The sequence below is a fragment of the Felis catus genome, chromosome D1 (assembly GCF_018350175.1).
Source record: "Felis catus isolate Fca126 chromosome D1, F.catus_Fca126_mat1.0, whole genome shotgun sequence".
Taxonomy (NCBI): Eukaryota; Metazoa; Chordata; class Mammalia; order Carnivora; family Felidae; genus Felis; species Felis catus.
The window spans coordinates 110606486-110624285 of NC_058377.1; the positions used below are offsets into that span (position 1 = coordinate 110606486).

The 17800-nt window shown below is 58.0% G+C and overlaps 1 protein-coding gene across 1 annotated transcript in view; it reads left to right on the plus strand.

Annotated features, from left to right (window-relative positions):
* Positions 1-17800, plus strand: part of LRP5 (LDL receptor related protein 5) — a 105563-nt gene that overhangs the window by 64457 nt on the left and 23306 nt on the right. Inside the window, exons 8-13 of the mRNA XM_023240160.2 lie at positions 7456-7672; positions 9736-10025; positions 10768-10994; positions 12341-12525; positions 14831-15154; positions 16380-16579. Coding sequence (XP_023095928.1) covers positions 7456-7672; positions 9736-10025; positions 10768-10994; positions 12341-12525; positions 14831-15154; positions 16380-16579 — 1443 coding nt within the window. The remainder of the gene's footprint in view (positions 1-7455; positions 7673-9735; positions 10026-10767; positions 10995-12340; positions 12526-14830; positions 15155-16379; positions 16580-17800) is intronic.

Consider the following 17800-nt stretch of genomic DNA (forward strand, 5'->3'; position numbering starts at 1 on the left):
GGAGCATAGAGAGGGAGAGACAGAATCCCAAGCAGGCTCCACACTGTCAGCGAGGAGCCCGATGCTGGGCTCGAGCTCACGGACCATGAGATCGTGACCTGAGCCGAGATCAAGAGTCAGATGCTGAACTGGCTGCGCCGCCCAGGCGCCCCTGGTTTTCCACTTTTAGAATCAATCCACAGACCTAAGATCCAAGCCCTAAGACACGTCAGGTTACTATACAGAAGATAAACGTCGCCTTATAGAATGGGCAGAGGTGCAAGGCTGGGGAGAGGTGGGAACGCCGTTTCACAGGGAACCAGAGGAACTGAAAACAGCCGGCCTGGCAGCAGATGGGGCCGGGCCGGGGGCAGGGGACGGAGCGGAGGGCACAGGGGCTGCGCGGGCGAACCAGGAACACGCACCGCGATCCCGTTACCTATCCCCGTGGAGCCAATCACCAGAAAACCTAAAGGCAGGGGTCGCGGAATCAGAAGCGTTTGGGAACCTTGGGTCAGGCAAACCTGGAAACGCGTGGTGACCTCCCTGCAGGGTTTCTGTTGGGGGGGCCCGGGATACTCTGAGCTTCTCTGAGGGCACGAGCTGGGTAAGTGTTCTCCAACTACATGATCCGGGGTCCCTTTCTTTCCCCGCCGTGGCTCTGGTGACACACGCTTGGGGAAGGCTGACCCCGGCCGTTGGGGTTTGTGCCCGACCGCCCCTCCACCTCTGCCCCAGGGGGGCCGCTGACGTGGACGGACGTGGAGACCGTCCTCCGGGTCAACTCGGTGAGTCTTTTCCTGCCCCAGACCCAGAGGCGAACATCCTTGGAGGCGGCCCGAGCGTGCTAGGAAATTGGCCACGTGTTCTCGGGGCCGGGCCATCTTGGTGAATATGACCAACAGATGTTCCTTAGGGCAGACCTTTGGCTCAGGCCCCCAGGTCAGGTGCAGAAGGCCCCTGCTGGGGGTCACGGGGGAGTTTGAGGGCTTCAGGGGGCAACAGCCGAGGGGCGGGGGGATGTGTTTGCTTTTCCATGGTCAGGGGACGTAGAAACCAAGCTGGGACAGCCACAGCCGTCGTTCTTCCGAGAAACTGTGTCCAGTGACAATGAAGCAGCCAAGCCAGACGCTGAGGAGCCCGGGTGCTGGCCTTGGGCAGACGTCGTGGGGTCGTTCCGGCGGGGAGGAAGCGTTCTGTGTGGTGGGGTTGTGTGCGCTGGAAGAAAGGAACTTTAGACGGTGATAAGCCGGCTCTCCCTTTGAAGGGGCCATCGGGCCCCGAGGAGGACTTTATAGGATCAGCTGCATTGGGAGGAGAACAAAGGTCTGGAAATGCCGGCCTGAGCAGACGGGGAGGCATCTGGATGGCATTAGCAGCACGTACGTGGGATTTATGGGACAGGCTGAATCACTGGAGAGTCCGCACTGCCCTCCAGGTGGGGCCTCCTGCTGGCCGTGTCTGTGACACCTGTCCTGGACGTCAGGTGCAGGCCAGCCCCTCAGGGGGCCAGCTGGCTGCCGTCACGATGGGTGGGAGTCACGGGGCGGCCCCCACCAGGGGGGCAGGCGGGCTCGCTCTGGGGGGCGGCCCCGACCTCCCCAACACCAGCGGGTTGGAGCCCTCCAGGATGGGCGGGGGCTGAGGTCTGTGGACGCCGTCCCCATAGCGGCCCCATAGTTTCCCACCCTTCTGGGCTAGGAATGCCCCGGGACACCTCCTTAACCCTCTTCCTGTGTCTGGAGCCCTTGGGTTTGGAGGCACCTGCCCCGTGGGTGCCCTTAGCTCGTGCTCAGCCTTTCTCAGGACCAGGCCTGCCGCGCCCTCCCCCCCCCCCCCACCATCCGCTTGGGCATTCGCCCTTCTCCTCCCTGCCCTGCGGGGCTCCCAACCGCGAGAGCACTTCCCTCCTCCTCGGACCTGCTGCAGCTCCTAGGGCCTGGGTCACAGGGGTGTCTACTTGGCTCGTTAAAGCACCCGGACGCACTGCCTCCCTGAGCTCTCTCTAACCTGAGCTGCGCCGCCCCACACTTCTCTCTGTCCGTGCCTCCTGGCAGACGCCAGCCCCATGGCAGCCTAGCGTGGGGCCTCCCGCCAGCAGCTCCTTCCGTCCCGAGTGCTGCCTGAGCCCCCGTGCCCAGCTGCCCTCCGGTCCCCTCCCTCGGAAGCCCGGAGTCGCTCCTGCCATGTGCGGCGGCCTCGTGCATGGGAACGAGTCTCTGTCCCCTGCGCTTGGCCACACGGTGTTGCGTCTGCCTTTCCTAAATGCCGGAGGCCGCCTCTCCGGGCTGGAAGCACTAGCACCTTCGAAGCCCATCCAGTGCTGGTGCTCCGGCTCAGTCACCGAGTCATCAGCATCATTATCGCCGTTTCGCCTGTTTGCGAGTGGCTGTTCCCAGAGCAGATGGGAGCTGTCTCGGGTGCAGCTGGCGTGGGGGTCGCCTGCTAACCCCCGGTGGGGACTCAAGACACACGGGCTCTGTGTCAGGAGTGTCCGCTCCCACGCCCTTCCATCGTTCCCTCCCACACGCTCTCTGTGGCTCCCACTTGCCCCTTGCTGGGCCCCCTCCTCTCGTCCCTGTCCAGGCAGTGCCCCTTTCCCGTGGCTGCTCAGCCGGTCCCTGAACAGAATTCCCGTCGCATCACAGTGCCGTCTATCACGTCCCCACCCCTCGGCAAGCACCTGTTCATTCTGCAGGGTCTACTGAACGCCGCCTTGTGCTGGGAGAGCAGCAGGGCACAGAGGGCCCCCTGGTGGGGGCGGGGGTCCTAGATGGGGGGATAGACGCAGGGATAACAGGACAACAGTGCAGCACGTTGGGGGCAGTCAGTGCTCCAGGGGGACGCTGGGGAGAGGGGACGGGGTGCTGGGGGGTGACATTCAAGCTTCCCAGGCGGCACCTCGGCTGCTTTTCCGGCCGCACTTGTTCTGATGCCCTGCCTTCTCCTCTAGCTTATTTGTGCGGATTCTGGTGCCTCCTGTTTCTAGAGTAGAGGGAGGAATTGTACCCATTATCAGCCGCTGAAATAGGCAAAGCATTTAAACGGCTGGGGCGCCTGGGTGGCTCAGTTGGTTAAGCGACCGACTTCGGCTCAGGTCATGATCTCGCAGTTTGTGAGTTCGAGCCCCAGCTGTGCTGACAGCTCAGAGCCCGGAGCCTGCTTCGGATTCTGTGTCTCCCCCTCTCTCTACCGCTCCCCTGCTCATGCTCTGTGTCTGTCTCTCAATAATAAACGTTAAAGAAAAGTTTTTTAAACGGCTGGACACGCGCGAAGCAGCCTCACCTCTGCACGCTCTGTGGGTGTGTCCGTGGGGGGTGGTTTAAGCCGTTACTGAGTAGAAGCGAGGAGTGGTCTCGCTCCTTGAAGGCTTCATCTGTAAATCTTCCTCCTTGGCTCTTTCCCTCTGGGTTGCTCTGACTTGACGATGGTCTTGCAGGCCGACCCCCAGCCCCGGCTCTTCAGCCTGTCTCTGCAGCATGAAGTGTCACTTGTCACCAGCGTGTGGCTTGCCGTGGACTTGCTGGGGGCCCTGGATCGTCTGGGCTCTCCGAGGCCCCCTGCTGTCTCACTCCGGCTGGGACAGTGCAGCTGACATCTGCTGGCGGACATCTGCCATCGGCATAGGCTCTCAGACAGAGTACCCAGGCAGGGCAGGCTGGCCGGCGGGCTGGGGGTAAATCACGGACTGAGAAGTTAAAAATCTATCCATCTCCCTGCTCCTGACATTTCCCGAGTCATTGGAGGCAACTTCCGGTACAACCAGAATAAAAACTCAGTGCGAGAGTGATGGTTTTGAGGCCTGTTGGCTGTGTGTCCCTCGTCCCCAGGGAAGAAGTTAGAGCACAGGGCATCCCGGCAGCTGAGCTGTGTGCACACAAGTGTGTGTCTAAGATCTTTTTTATTACGTGGAACAAAATAACCATGGCAGTTTTAATTTATGTCTGGTTTATGTCTGACTGTGATAATGATTCCATCAGAAAACAGAAATCTTAGGGTGCTCAGGTCATGATCTCACGGTTCAGGAGTTCGAGCCCCACATCGGGCTCTGTGCTGACAGCTTGGAGTCTGGAGCCTGCTTCGAATTCCGTGTCTCCCTCTCTCTCTGCCCCTCCCCTGCTCATGCTCTCTCTCTCTCAAAAATAAACATTAGGGGCGCCTGGGTGGCGCAGTCAGTTAAGCGTCCGACTTCAGCCAGGTCACGATCTCGCGGTCCGTGAGTTCGAGCCCCGCGTCAGGCTCTGGGCTGATGGCTCAGAGCCTGGAGCCTGGTTCCGATTCTGTGTCTCCCTCTCTCTCTGCCCCTCCCCCGTTCATGCTGTCTCTCTCTGTCCCAAAAATAAATAAACGTTGAAAAAAAAATTTAAAAAAAAACCATTAAAAAAATTGTTTTATTAAGAAGACAGAAGTCTTTTTCCTTTAAACGTGTGCTTTCAAAGGGTTGGTCTTGGGCTCATATCTCTTTGCGTGACTAAGTCAGTGGAAACAGAGGATTCGGTGTAAGGAAACTATAGCCAGGTGACTTTCTGGGGTCCACATTTCGTGGGCCTCCCCACAGACCTGTGTGGCCTCTTCCCCTCAGTGCTGGGCTGAGCGTGGGCTTCTTTGGGACCGTGGAGTTGGCCAAGCACAGGAGGGCAGAAGCCACGGGTCAGAGAGAGCAAGTTTGGCCCCCGGGCGCCTTTGGTATCTGCGTGATCATTTCTCTGTAACTTCCTGAAAACGACTAGTTTCTTTTCCCGAAAATCAAGGGCACAGACCCCTCTATTCTAGAGCGGGGGAAAACTACAGCCTGTGGGCCAGGTTGCCTGTTTCTGTGTCAAACGGAGAATGGTTTTTATACTTTTAAATGATTGAAAAAAATAATTAAAGTGCTATTTCGCGACGTGTGACAGTGACACGAAATTCACATGTCAGCGTCCAGAAAGTAATTTTTGTTTTCTGCACCAACGATGTTCTCCTTGTTCCCTTACACACTCCCTGTGGTTGTTCTTGGCGTTACAAGGACCCTGTGGCCGCAAAGCTGAAAATATTTATGATCCTTTGCAGGAAAAGTTTGTCGGCGCTCGACCTGGAAAATCTGTCTCCCGTGCCCTCCCCTGGCCCCAACATTCCCGGGTGTTCAGACTCGATTCCGTTATTCCTGACTTCGTGTGGATGCGTTACCCTCGCAGGAGTCAGATGGGCATGTGCCCTGTGTCTTGTCTCCCCACCCTCAGCGCCACTTAGGGCTCTAGGAAATTTGGAATATTGAGACGTGGGTGCTCCCGGTAGACCAACTCTTCTGGCGCCCCAGGACTGGCTAAAGGCCCCGTCCAGCAGAGTTAACTTTTACAGATGGTCTGGATTTGCTCACGGTGTGCTGAAAGCCGCCATAAAAAAATCACTTTGGGGAGGGGGGGCGCCTGGGTGGCTCAGTCGGTGAGCATCTGACTTCGGCTCAGGTCATGATCTCACTGTCTGTGGGTTTGAGCCCTGCATTGGGCTCTGTGCTGACAACTCGGAGCCCGTTTCAGATTCTGTGTCTCCCTCTCTCTCTCTGCCCCTCCCCACTCATGCTCTGTCTCTCTCTCTCTCTCTTAAAAATAAATAAACATTAAAAAAAATTTTTTTAATAAGAAAATCACTTTGGGATCGTTAATTGTTTTCAAGTATTAGGAGTCTTGGTGGAGAGCCTTCGAGGTGCTTCGTGGGTTCTGCAGCCCGGATGGAAGGGGTCGTAGAGTGGCTTCTCAGTGTGCGGGACCCTTCCCCTCCCTGGCGGTGGGCGCAGCTGGGCGGCCGAGGAGGGGCAGAGGCGGGGAGAGAGGACGGGCTGCAGCCAACGCCATCACCCTTGCTGGCCCCGTGTCCTCCGTGGGCTCATTTTCATTGCTCCTCAGCCAGGAAAAATGTACTCTCTTGCCCCAGTTCAATAGAACGTGTATTTATTTATGTCTGGAATGCCGTTATTAAAGAAAGTTGAGAAAATATGGAAATAGTGAAGGAAGAGAAAAATCTCTTAAAGGCGGTATTGACATTTTGGTATATTACAGCTTTGAGTCGTGAATTTTTTTTCTTTTTCTAGCGGTGGATGATTTTCTTTGTAGCGTGAATGTGCCGTCTGTGTGGACCACTGCTTCCCCGGACCTGGTTATTCCCAGCTGAGGAAGGAGGGAAACCAGAGGGGCCAGAAGTAGTACCCAGAGGTGGGCACAGAAATCAATACAACCTGAGCTCCCTCCTGGGCGAGGCCGGCAGCTCCCCAGCTCATGGTCAAGGGCATCACCTAATCTGGTGTTCTCACCTGGGCTGCACGTTGGGACCACCTGTGTGGAGCTGCATTCAGGATCCGTACTGGGGCCAGGCCTTCCGGTTCTGATCGGGGCCCGGCCGTTGTTCTTTCTTTGGTTAAGTTCCCTGGGTGACCCCAGCCACTCCCCTCAGTTACAGGTGGAGAAATGAGGTCCACGGGGTGCAGGGACTGGCCGGGCTGGACGTGGAGCTCCCTGCCCCTCCCAGGTGACCAAAGCAGTTTTGTCCTGTGCTGTCCAACAGCAGAGGACCCAAGTCTCTTCTGTTCAGCATGAATTCCATCTGTCTTACGTTCCCACCACCTGCAAAACAGAGGATTTATCGCTTTTCTTGATGAGCTGGAAATCTAGTCTGGCTGCGGGAGGCCTGTTGGGACCTGACTTTCATTCATCATGTCTCTTGCATCCTGGCCTGAGAGCCGGAGAGCCTCGCCGTCGTGTGTGTCTGTCGAGTCGTCCTTTCAGCGTCAGCTTCTGCAGGGTCACCTGTCATCGGAATCACATCTTACCCCATTTGTGTGCTCCGGTTGGTTAAGGCGTTTTCGCGTCTGACGGTAGTTTTCTCCTCTGTGGGTTTTGTGGTCGACGCTTCGCCTCAGCACTGATTCTCCCAGAAAAAGATTGAGTTTTTCTATCTCAGAGCAAATGGCCAGTAGCGGGTCCGCGGATGGAGAGCGTCTTAGAGCTACAGGCTTAGACTCAGGCCCAGAAGTCATCAGACTCAGAGTTCGTCTGGTCCCGACCAAGCAAGAAATCGGTCCACAGACAAGTGGAAGGTCTTGCCCGGGGCCCACGGCGTGTTAGTAACCCAGCCTCTTGAAACTCGAGTCTGTGTCGAGAGAGTGATCCGATGTCTGCCAGAGCTGCGTGTGGGCAGACGTTGTGGTCACAGCCCGCCCCTGGTCGGAGGCCCGCACTTTGGTGCTGCAGGCAGCCGCTGCCAGCAGGAAGGGAGGGGACACCTGTCGGCACAGCGGCCGCACCCAGGTAGGGGAGGCTGCGGGGAGAGCCCTGAGCCAGCTCTTGTCACCGCAGAGGTCATCCGTCCAGCTGTGCCCGTGAGCCATGCCACCCGGCTTTGTATCCTGGCCCAGCGAGGGCGGAGCCGAGCATCCCGGGAGCTGTCGTATTTCAGGCAGCCCAGGCCCGAGGCCGGTTCACACCTGCGTCTGCCATCCCGCAGGTGATCAACGTCGACGGGACCAAGAGGCGGACGCTCCTGGAGGACAAGCTCCCGCACATTTTCGGGTTCACGCTGCTAGGGGACTTCATCTACTGGACCGACTGGCAACGGCGCAGCATCGAGCGTGTGCACAAGGTCAAGGCCACCCGGGACGTCATCATCGACCAGCTGCCCGACCTGATGGGGCTCAAGGCTGTGAACGTGGCCAAGGTTGTCGGTGAGTGTGGTCAGCCTCCAGCCACGGGTCAGCCATGCCGACTGGCACAAGGGAGAAGCGGCGGGCTGTGGCCCCCCCTTTGGTCCACAGGCACCCAGTCTGGGGAGGGGCAGGACAGGATATGGTGACACCTGGTTAAGGACAGGAGGGAATGGGTATGGCATCTCGGTCAGGGATATGTGTATACATTTTACTTTTTTTTAATGCTTATTTGTTTTTGAGTGACAGGGAGAGAGAGAGAGAGCATGAGCAGGGGAGGGGCAGAGAGAGAGGGAGACACAGAATCGGAAGCAGGCTCCAGGCTCCGAGCCGTCATCACAGAGCCCGACACGGGGCTCGAACTCACGGACCACGTGATCGTGACCTGAGCCGAAGTCGGATGCTTAACCGACTGAGCCACTCAGGCGCCCCTTTTTTTCTCCCAATTTTTTTTTTTTTTAATGGGCCTGGGATATTGACTAGGTGGTGGTTGTGGGAAGGCCTCTCTGGCAATATTGTCATAATGGTTAATGTTCGTTGAGTGCCTGCTGTGTGCCAGGCTCTGGCTAAGTGCCTCAGTGCCCATAGCAGCCCTATATGCTCAGTACAGTGTTGCCCCATTCGCACTGGGAGGAAGGAGGCATGGCCACATGGCCGAGAAGTGGCTGAGCTCAGGACTCACCCTGGGTCTGCCTCGCCTCATCCCTGGGGTGGGCTGTGATCCTTATCTCATGGCCCCTCACTCAGATGCACACCTTTTAGCTGAAAGTCAGGATCTGCCGAATCTCACTTAACGTGGCGATTTGTCTCTTTATGCAAAGGATTCCAGATGCAGGTCAGTAGGCTGCATTGGAGAGAGTAGCGTCCGGGTGTGGTAGGGGAGGTGGAGGGGCGGGTCTCTGGGCTCCATGGGGGCAGGGGCTCTGTACTTAGTACAGCACCTCTACCTCGGAGGTGCTCAACAGACCTTTGGGGGATGAATGAATGAATGAATGAATGAGGATCCATCACTTGCCCTTAAGTAGCTCACAGTCTAGTGGTGAGACCCTCCTTAGTTAGCTCTGCAGACAGGCAGTGGTCAGAGCTGGGATGTTAGGGATGCCTGGCCTGGAAACACGAGGGAGGTCACCTGAGCTTGGAATTTGGGGAGCAGGGGGCGGCAAGGTTTGCCTGGCAGAGGGGCAGCTGGGCAGCGGCCTGGCGGCGAGGTGAGGCGGTGTGGGCTGCCTCTGTGTCCCTGGGGTGGGCCTTACTGTCCGGCGACCCGCACTCCTGGTAAAGAGACAATGGGACTTAGTTTTACCAGTCGCCTTTTGAAACACGTTGATTATCCACCTTCGAAGGTGAGGCCCGCCTGTGAGTGTTTAAAAAGAAAACAAAAGAAAACAAAAAATGAAACCCAACAGCTAGGAAAAAAGGTGTCTCCGTGGGATATGATTTAAAGTTGAGAAATTGGGTTCATCTCTCTGTCTCTCTCTCATCCGAGGATTTACTGAGAGGGATGGGGAAAAGGATTCTTTCATTTTAGCTGAAACACTTAACACTAAAAGCCGATTTTTAGCAGCACCTCAGCAGGTGAGAGTAACAGGCTGGCCAAAAATAAATGATCATGCCCAGTGCCGTCTGCTTTCGTAAAGAAGAGGCCCCTTTGGCGGCCCTGGGCGACTCCCGAGTTTGGGAGGCTGCAAAGCACTGGTGAACTGGAGGGGCCGTCCGGGGCATCGGTCCGGTCCGCGGGCCAGGAGTCCAGGCCCAGGGAAGGGTAACTTGTCCCGTCACGTGGCACTCTTACATCTGTGCTATTTCCTGTGTCACCTGTGTCACCTGTCCCCTCTCCAGGCCTCAGTTTCCCTGCTTGAAAAACGGGGGTGGGCACAGCCCCCACCTCCCAGGCTGCTGGCCGGACGGCGTGAGTTCGGACACACCGGGTCATTGTTACTGCCCCTTCCCTGGACGGTGTCCGTCATCCCCACCTGGTGTCCCCCTTCGACGTCCAGCGGAGATGAAGGGACGTGCGATGGCAGATCGAGGCACGCCTCTCTCTCCGGGCTGCCCGTGCTCAGAGCCGCTGTGCTTCCTTCCAGGAACCAACCCGTGTGCGGACAAGAACGGGGGCTGCAGCCACCTGTGTTTCTTCACTCCCCGCGCGACCAAGTGCGGCTGCCCCATCGGCCTGGAGCTGCTGAGCGACACAAAGACCTGCATCGTCCCCGAGGCCTTCCTGGTGTTCACGAGCAGGGCCGCCATCCACAGGATCTCCCTGGAGACCAACAACAATGACGTGGCCATCCCGCTCACGGGCGTCAAGGAGGCCTCCGCGCTGGACTTCGACGTGTCCAACAATCACATCTACTGGACGGACGTCAGCCTGAAGGTACAGTCTGCAAGGGGTCCTACGCGCACGGCTTTGCCGTGAACACCTTGCCTGTGACGGCCCTGCCTCAAAGGTCTTACGTTCTCTTTTATTTATTTTTTTTTTTAATTTTTTTTTTTAACATTTTTATTTATCTTTGAGACAGAGAGAGACAGAGCACGAGCAGGGGAGGGGCAGAGAGAGAGGGAGACACAGAATCCGAAGCAGGCTCCGGGCTCGGAGCGGTCAGCCCAGAGCCCGCCGCGGGGCTCGAACTCACGAACTGTGAGATCATGACCTGAGCCCCAGTCAGGTGCTTAACCCACGGAGCCACCCAGGCACCCCACCATTCCCTTATTTTAAATGCTGTGGTGGCTTCCATTTCCCCACCCCCATTACCACGGTCGTGAACACCTCTGTGCACAAGCCTCACTGACGTTTCAACAGTTTCTCATCTTTTGCGTGACATTAGTTCCTCCAGATAAAATTTCACGACGTAGATGTTCGGATCAAAGGACGTGTCTATATACATACGCGGATAAAACGTCAATGTGTAAACATCACCAAATCATTTTTTTTCCCCCCTAACAAAAAGTTGTACTTGGCTGCATTTCAAGCGTTTATTTGAAAACTGTCGCTGGTGACGATCTGGCCCCAGACGTGGTCGGTATCGTGTTCCAGGTGGGCCAAGCACCTCCTGGTTAGAGGTCTGCACACATGCCGCTTCCTAACCCGTGGCCCTTGCCTCCTCCCCTGTCCCCAGACCATCAGCCGAGCCTTCATGAACGGGAGCTCCGTGGAGCACGTGATCGAGTTTGGCCTCGACTACCCGGAAGGCATGGCCGTCGACTGGATGGGCCAGAACCTCTACTGGGCGGACACCGGGACCAACAGGATCGAAGTGGCCCGGCTGGATGGGCAGTTCCGGCAGGTCCTCGTGTGGAGGGACTTGGACAACCCCAGGTCACTGGCCCTGGACCCCACCAAAGGGTGAGAGCCATTTCTGCTTGTCACACACGTCTCTGTCCCCTCCCACTTCTGTCCATCAGCCGGCGTGGGATGACCCGTGGCCGAAGGAGGTGGCTGTCCAGCGGGCGCTCTGTGATTCGAGCGGTAATGACCCCCGCTAGCTTTGAGGTGGCCGGTGCTGGTAGGCCCCTTGGATGTATCCAGTTCATCTCACAGAGAGGAAACTGAGGCCGAGGGAAGGAGTGGCGGCCACCGTGTCGGGTGCCGCGCTGGGTACTTTTACGTGAGCTGTCTCGGCACAGCATCTGGGGGGGCCTGCGAGGGGCAAGTGTCTTTGTCCCTGATTTTACGGATGTGGAAACCGAGGCTCAGAGTTGCTGAGTGACTTACTGAAGGTCACGTAGCCAGGGAGAGCAGAGCTGGGCTCCTTCCCCCGCTACGTGTCGCCGGACTTTTCCATCTCAGAGCTGGCTTTGAGGTCCTTGGATTCCAGTCTGCTCGCAAAGGGCGTCTTGCAGGCCTCCTGGGCAGAGTTTCACCTGCCTCGCAAGGCACCCACTTTTATCTGCCAGCAGCCTGGGGGCCCTGCCCTGGGCACTGGGGCCAGAGGGGCCAGGGTCGCGTCTCCCTCTGCACCAGAGTGCAGACGGACACAGTGCTCGCCCCTAAAGCATCAGTGATGCGTATGGCACGCCCCAGACCCTGCCTGTCACACGCTCTGTTAGGGAAGGAGAGATTTTAGGACGACAGCGCAGAGCAAATGGCCCAGGTTTTCGCGGAAGGGCAAGTAATACACGGTTCTGGAATGGGGCTTCCTTCTGTGGAGCTGCTGCAGAAAAGGGAAGGAGGGCCCACTGGGGGCAGGAGAGCGGAGTTTGAATCCTGGCCCCGCAGTGCCTGCCGGCCCCGCACGCTTGCCTTCCGCCCTCGTTGAGTAAGGGACCCTGACTTGCCCACATCTTGCCCAGCCTGGCTTCCCCTGTCACCGCGGCGTCCTCGGCCAGCTTGATTCGCGTTTGTCTCTGCTACCAAAGTGTCCCAGCCTGGATATTCGGTTACGTGGTCACCCCATCTGTGCACCCAGTCGGTGTCCATAAACGGGTGCGTTCGCACTTAACCCTGCAGGTGCGCTGCTGTGGGAATTCAGGAGGCAGCCCGGTGACGGCATCTGGAGGGATGTTAGGGTCGTGGGGGGCTCCGAGCACATCGCCCCGTCCCTGCTTCGTGAAGGGATGTCACCGATGTGGCTTCCTCCAGGCTGGTGGGGGCCACGCAGAGGAGATGGGGTGGTCGTGTCCCTCCCCCCCGCTGCCCTGCAGCGAGAGAGGACGCACCCGAGCCCGCGCTGCCCTCCCTGTGTCTTCCAGGTACGTCTACTGGACCGAGTGGGGCGGGAAGCCCAGGATCGTGCGGGCCTTCATGGACGGGACCAACTGCATGACGCTGGTGGACAAGGTGGGCCGGGCCAACGACCTCACCATCGACTACGCTGACCAGCGTCTCTACTGGACGGACCTGGACACCAACATGATCGAGTCGTCTGACATGCTGGGTGAGGGCCAGGCGGGGTCCTGCTGGGCCGGGGGCTTTGGCCTGCGGCGATGGGACATCCCTGGGCCAGGGCGCTGGCTGTCTCTCAGCCCCCGCTGCGCCGTCCCCTCTGGCCTGCAAGTCCCGAGGCCCCACAGGAGGTGTGGACACACCCCTGGCTGTTCGTCCAGCCTTCTCTTCTCCTGGGGTTGTCCCTTTCCACCCCCTGGTGCTGTTGCCGTGGGCATGTTGACAGAGGCCCCGGGTGACAGCTCTTTCCTGCACACCTGCTGAGAGCCGTGTCCCAGCAAAGCCGTGTGCCAGGAGTCCGGTTTGATCCTTCAGTATCACAGCGTAGGCTGTCATTGATGGGGAAACTGAGGCCCAGGGAGGTCACAGGATCTTCCCAAGGTCACAGAGAGATTCCAGGGCTGCACGTTTAATCTCCATTGGACCCTGGGCACCTACTGCGTGCCGGACATTGTGCTGGGACCACTCACGGGCCACACCCAACATCCTGGGATTAGGTAAAAAAAGAGAAAAAAAATGCCTCGTTCCAAGCCACCCAGCAGTAGGGGCGGGGCGTGCAAGTCTAGACTCTGTTCCCCTGGAGGGGAGTGGTTATGTCAGTTCTCTCGGTAACGCACCAGGTGATGGGGCCGCCCTGTGTGAGGGGGAGAACTTGATTTCCTGATGGCTGCTGCTCCCTGGGGTGGGCGTGCTTGTGCCCATTTCACAGGTAAGGAAACCAAGGCACAGGCTGGCTGAATGGCTTGTCCCAGCCCCAGCATCCTGGTTTCCGCTCCAGACGGGCTGCACCACCGCCGCCGCCACCCCCCCCCCCCCCCCCCCCCCCCCCGCCCAGCCCTGCACGCTCACCGTGCTGGCATCTGAGGCCAACGGCAAGGTTTGAATGTGTCCCCAGGCCCGCAGTGAACGACAAGAGGCTGGTTGGTGCATGTGGGGAACCAGTCACCGAACAGCTGCGGTTGCCTGAAATAATTAAGCTCAGTAATTACCCCAGAGCGGAGACACGCTCGGGCGGAAATCACGGAAACCCTGGAGACTTGCAGGACCCTGCAGACGGAGGGTGGCCACGTGTCGTGGGCCTGGCTGGCACTCTGCTGTGGCACGCGTTCCGTTGAATGCCACAGACATTTACCGAGCACTCGATTAGTGAGGCCCCCGGGTGGATGAAGTGTGGGTCATGGGGCTTCTGAGAGCCGAGCAGCGCCTGGAGCACGGACCTGGGGCTGTTGGGGTAAAAGTGTGTCTCACGCATGATGGTTGTGGACACCTGTCCCTGCAGCAGGGCCCTTGGGGGGGGGGGGGCGGGGAGCGCACATGTGCATTTGATGGAAGCAGTCGGGGAGCCCCTTAATAACTGGCGTTCTCCCAATGGCAAAATAGTCAGCGTAGACACTTTCCGAAAATACAGAACCATATGAAGAAACGCGAATTATTCCTAATTTTCACCGCCCCGTGATAACCAATACTGACGTGGCGGCATGTTTTTTCCTAGTCTCAAAGAAAACGTTTCTAAGATTTTATTTTATTATTTTTTTTCTTTAACGTGTATTCATTTTTGAGAGAGAGAGAGAGAGAGAGCGCGCGCGCGAACAGGGGAGGGGCAGAGAGAGAGGGAGACACAGAATCGGAAACAGGCTCCAGGCTCTGAGCTGTCAGCACAGAGCCCGGCGCAGGGCTCGAACCCACGGACCGCGAGATCGTGACCTGAGCCGAAGTCGGGCGCTCAGCCGACTGAGCCACCCAGGCGCCCCTCTGAGATTTTATTTTTAAGTAATCTGCACGCTGACACGGAGCCCCCGTGGTGCATCATGTGCGGGCTCTGCACGTGGCCATGCTATCGTTGGGTTACCCCACGGTTCATTACAAGGGTCTTCCGCTGCTGGGGTGTGGTTGCTGCCCCGGCTTCTGTCTCCAGGTGCCGGTTTTGCTGTTCTAGAACTTTCTATCCTGGTGATCATACAGCACGTGCTCTTTAGGGTCTGGCTTCTTTCAGCTGCCCAGCATTTTTCACCCGCACGACTGATGGGCGGGCATTTGGGTTGTTTCCCGCTCGCGGCTTACAGTTGCTGCCGTGCGCACTCGCATCGATGTCGTGCCCGAGCGGACCCCACGTGCGCTCCTCTTGCGGGATAGGAGGGGAGTTGCCCGGTCACGGGGTGGGTGGCGTCCGGCTTCAGCCGGCCCTGCTCGTTTTCCAAAGCAGTTGAACACTTGGACCTTGACCCGGGTGGCCGGGCAGCTTTGAACCAGTCGGCGGCCGTGTGTTGCTGATGCCGCGTCTGCGTGTCTCCACGCAGGTCAGGAGCGGGTTGTGATTGCCGACGACCTCCCACACCCCTTCGGCCTCACCCAGTACAGCGATTACATCTACTGGACGGACTGGAACCTGCACAGCATCGAGAGGGCCGACAAGACCAGTGGCCGGAACCGCACCCTCATCCAGGGCCACCTGGACTTCGTGATGGACATCCTGGTGTTCCACTCCTCCCGCCAGGATGGCCTCAACGATTGCACGCACAACAACGGGCAGTGTGGACAGCTGTGCCTCGCCATCCCTGGCGGTCACCGTTGCGGCTGCGCCTCCCACTATACCCTAGACCCCAGCAGCCGCAACTGCAGCCGTGAGTGTCTTTCTTGGCTCCCGCGCCCCTCGCCCGTGTTAAATCAGGCTGGTTCTGGGAGCCGAGGGAGAGAGACGCTTCCTTTCTTCCTTCTAATGTTTATCGATTTATCTGTTTTTTTAACGTTGTTATTTCTCTTTGAGAGAGAGAGAGAGAGAAAGCACGAGCAGGGGAGGGGCGGAGAGAGAGGGAGACAGAATCCGAAGCAGGCTCCAGGCTCCGAGCTGGCAGCACACAAGCCCGACGCGGGGCTTGAACTCATCAATTGCGAGATCATGACCTGAGCCAAAATCAAGAGCCAGATGCTTCGCCAACTGAGCCACCCAGGTGCCCCTAGAAAGGAGCTCCTTTTCCGGGGTGCCTCGGCGTTCACGGGTGGCTGAGTAGGTTTCGCACTGTATACACTGCCTGTTACCTAGAGGCCTAGGCCCGGCTCTGTGAGTGAGTACTCTCCCCAGTGACGGTGTTTTATGTCCAAAGATCCTCCCGTGGAACGTCTCAGCCGAGGGCTTGGCCCATGTGTTTGTATCTTGATGAAGTAGTGGGTCCTCTGGCCAGCCTGGGCCTCCCTACTCTTGGGCTCCCTTTGGTCCTGTTGTCCCCGTCCCCTGGGGGCCAGGACCTCGCGGGGTCAAGCACAGGTGGTGCAGGTGACCCATCACCCAGCAGGGATGCCCGTAACTCGAGTCTCTGCTCCTGTGGCCGGCAGACTGGGGGCCGTGACTTTGTTTCAAGCCACCCAACTGGAATTCTGACAGGCTGTGGCTGTTGGCCTCTTAAACGTTCCGAGCGGTGCAGTTTCTGCACTGAGGCCGTTTTGCTCACTGACACCCCCACGAGGTGACCCCTCCCACGTTCACCTCATACCATTCACTTGACCACCTGAGGGCCGACGGCAACTCACACACTTGTCCAGGCAGCAAGTACATTTGTGGGTGGGAGTTGACTATTTGCTACTATTTCCCTGCTTCCGTCTTAAGTCTTGAGAAGTTAAAAATCAGTTGCTATCTGCTTTAAAATAACTCATGCACTCACAAGATACCGAAACAGCAGAGACACGCATCGTGCAGAGAGGAAAATTCCCCACGGTCCACCCCCTGGAAGTACTTTTAGGTCCTTCCGGCACTTTCCCCGCCGCGAAGGGCGACGCGGTCCATCCCCGCCGACCCCGTCTTTGGCTCCGGATGCTGACGCGCAGCCCCCTCATCTGTTTGCCTCGTTCTAGCGCCCACCACCTTCTTGCTGTTCAGCCAGAAATGTGCCATCAGCCGCATGATCCCCGATGACCAGCACAGCCCAGACCTCATCCTACCCCTGCACGGGCTGAGGAACGTCAAGGCCATCGACTACGACCCCCTGGACAAGTTCATCTACTGGGTGGACGGGCGCCAGAACATCAAGCGAGCCAAGGACGACGGGACCCAGGCAAGTGTAACCCGTTGGGGCACGTGGGGATCGCTTCCGCGAGGAACCCACCCCCCTCCCCTCCCCCGCTTTGCTTTGCCAACAGAGCACGGCTTGCGTCAACAACGGCTTGGGTTCTAATTATGCCATCGCAGGGTATAATCCTGAGCAGTGGGAAACCCTTAGATTATATGCAGAAATGGGATTTTCTTTTTCTTCCCACAGTGGTTTCGCGCAAGCCTGGTTGGTATTGGTTATTCTGGATTTATTTTTAGTTCGTAGGAATCGTACGGTCTGTTTGCTTTAACGCAGCATCTACGTTCCTAAAACTCACTGCACGACGCAGAATCACACAGGCAGACCACAGGGCGATGGGGGAAGGGGGCGAGGCGCACTGCACTCTGAACTCTCACCGGTGACACGTGAAGAAAAGATAGGGACGTCGTAAATACAGGTGCACCTTTCTGCATACGTTCAGTGGTTCAAGACGGAACTCCTAAGTGACTGCGGCGCTTTACCTTGAAGAGACCTGAAGTTGCTGAGGACGCGGGGGCGCAGGGCTGCAGCTTGTGGGTGTGCGTGAACCGACGGGACGGCGGGCGGGAAGTCACGAGCCCCGCGCTCACAGGCGTGACGCCGCCCACGGGAGGTGGAGGGAGTTGGGGGGGGGGGGTGTGTGTGCTCGTGTATCCCTGCCCTTCTCTGCATTCCCCGAGCGTTTCTCACGGACGACCTGTGCGTTGGCAAGTGTGAAATCTCTGTCGCGCTCCAGCCGTCCCCGGCGTATCACTCACTGATCCCGACAGATTCGTCTTTTCAGAATGCTTATTCCAGCACAACGGGACGGCTTCCGTGCTAGGTTTCTGTGGCCTGTCCCATGAAGGACGTTGTCACTGCAGCCTCGGGGCCCCCTCAGAGTCTCCACGTGGCAGGCGGCGGTGGCCGGCATTCCGTTCGTGTGGCATTCGCTCACGGACGCGCCTGGCTCACCGTGCCTGTTTTCTTTTTTTTTTTTTTTTTTTTAATTTTTTTTTTCAACGTTTATTTATTTTTGGGACAGAGAGAGACAGAGCATGAACGGGGGAGGGGCAGAGAGAGAGGGAGACACAGAATCGGAAACAGGCTCCAGGCTCTGAGCCATGAGCCCAGAGCCTGACGCGGGGCTCGAACTCATGGACCGCGAGATCGTGACCTGGCTGAAGTCGGACGCTTAACCGACTGCGCCACCCAGGCGCCCCAACC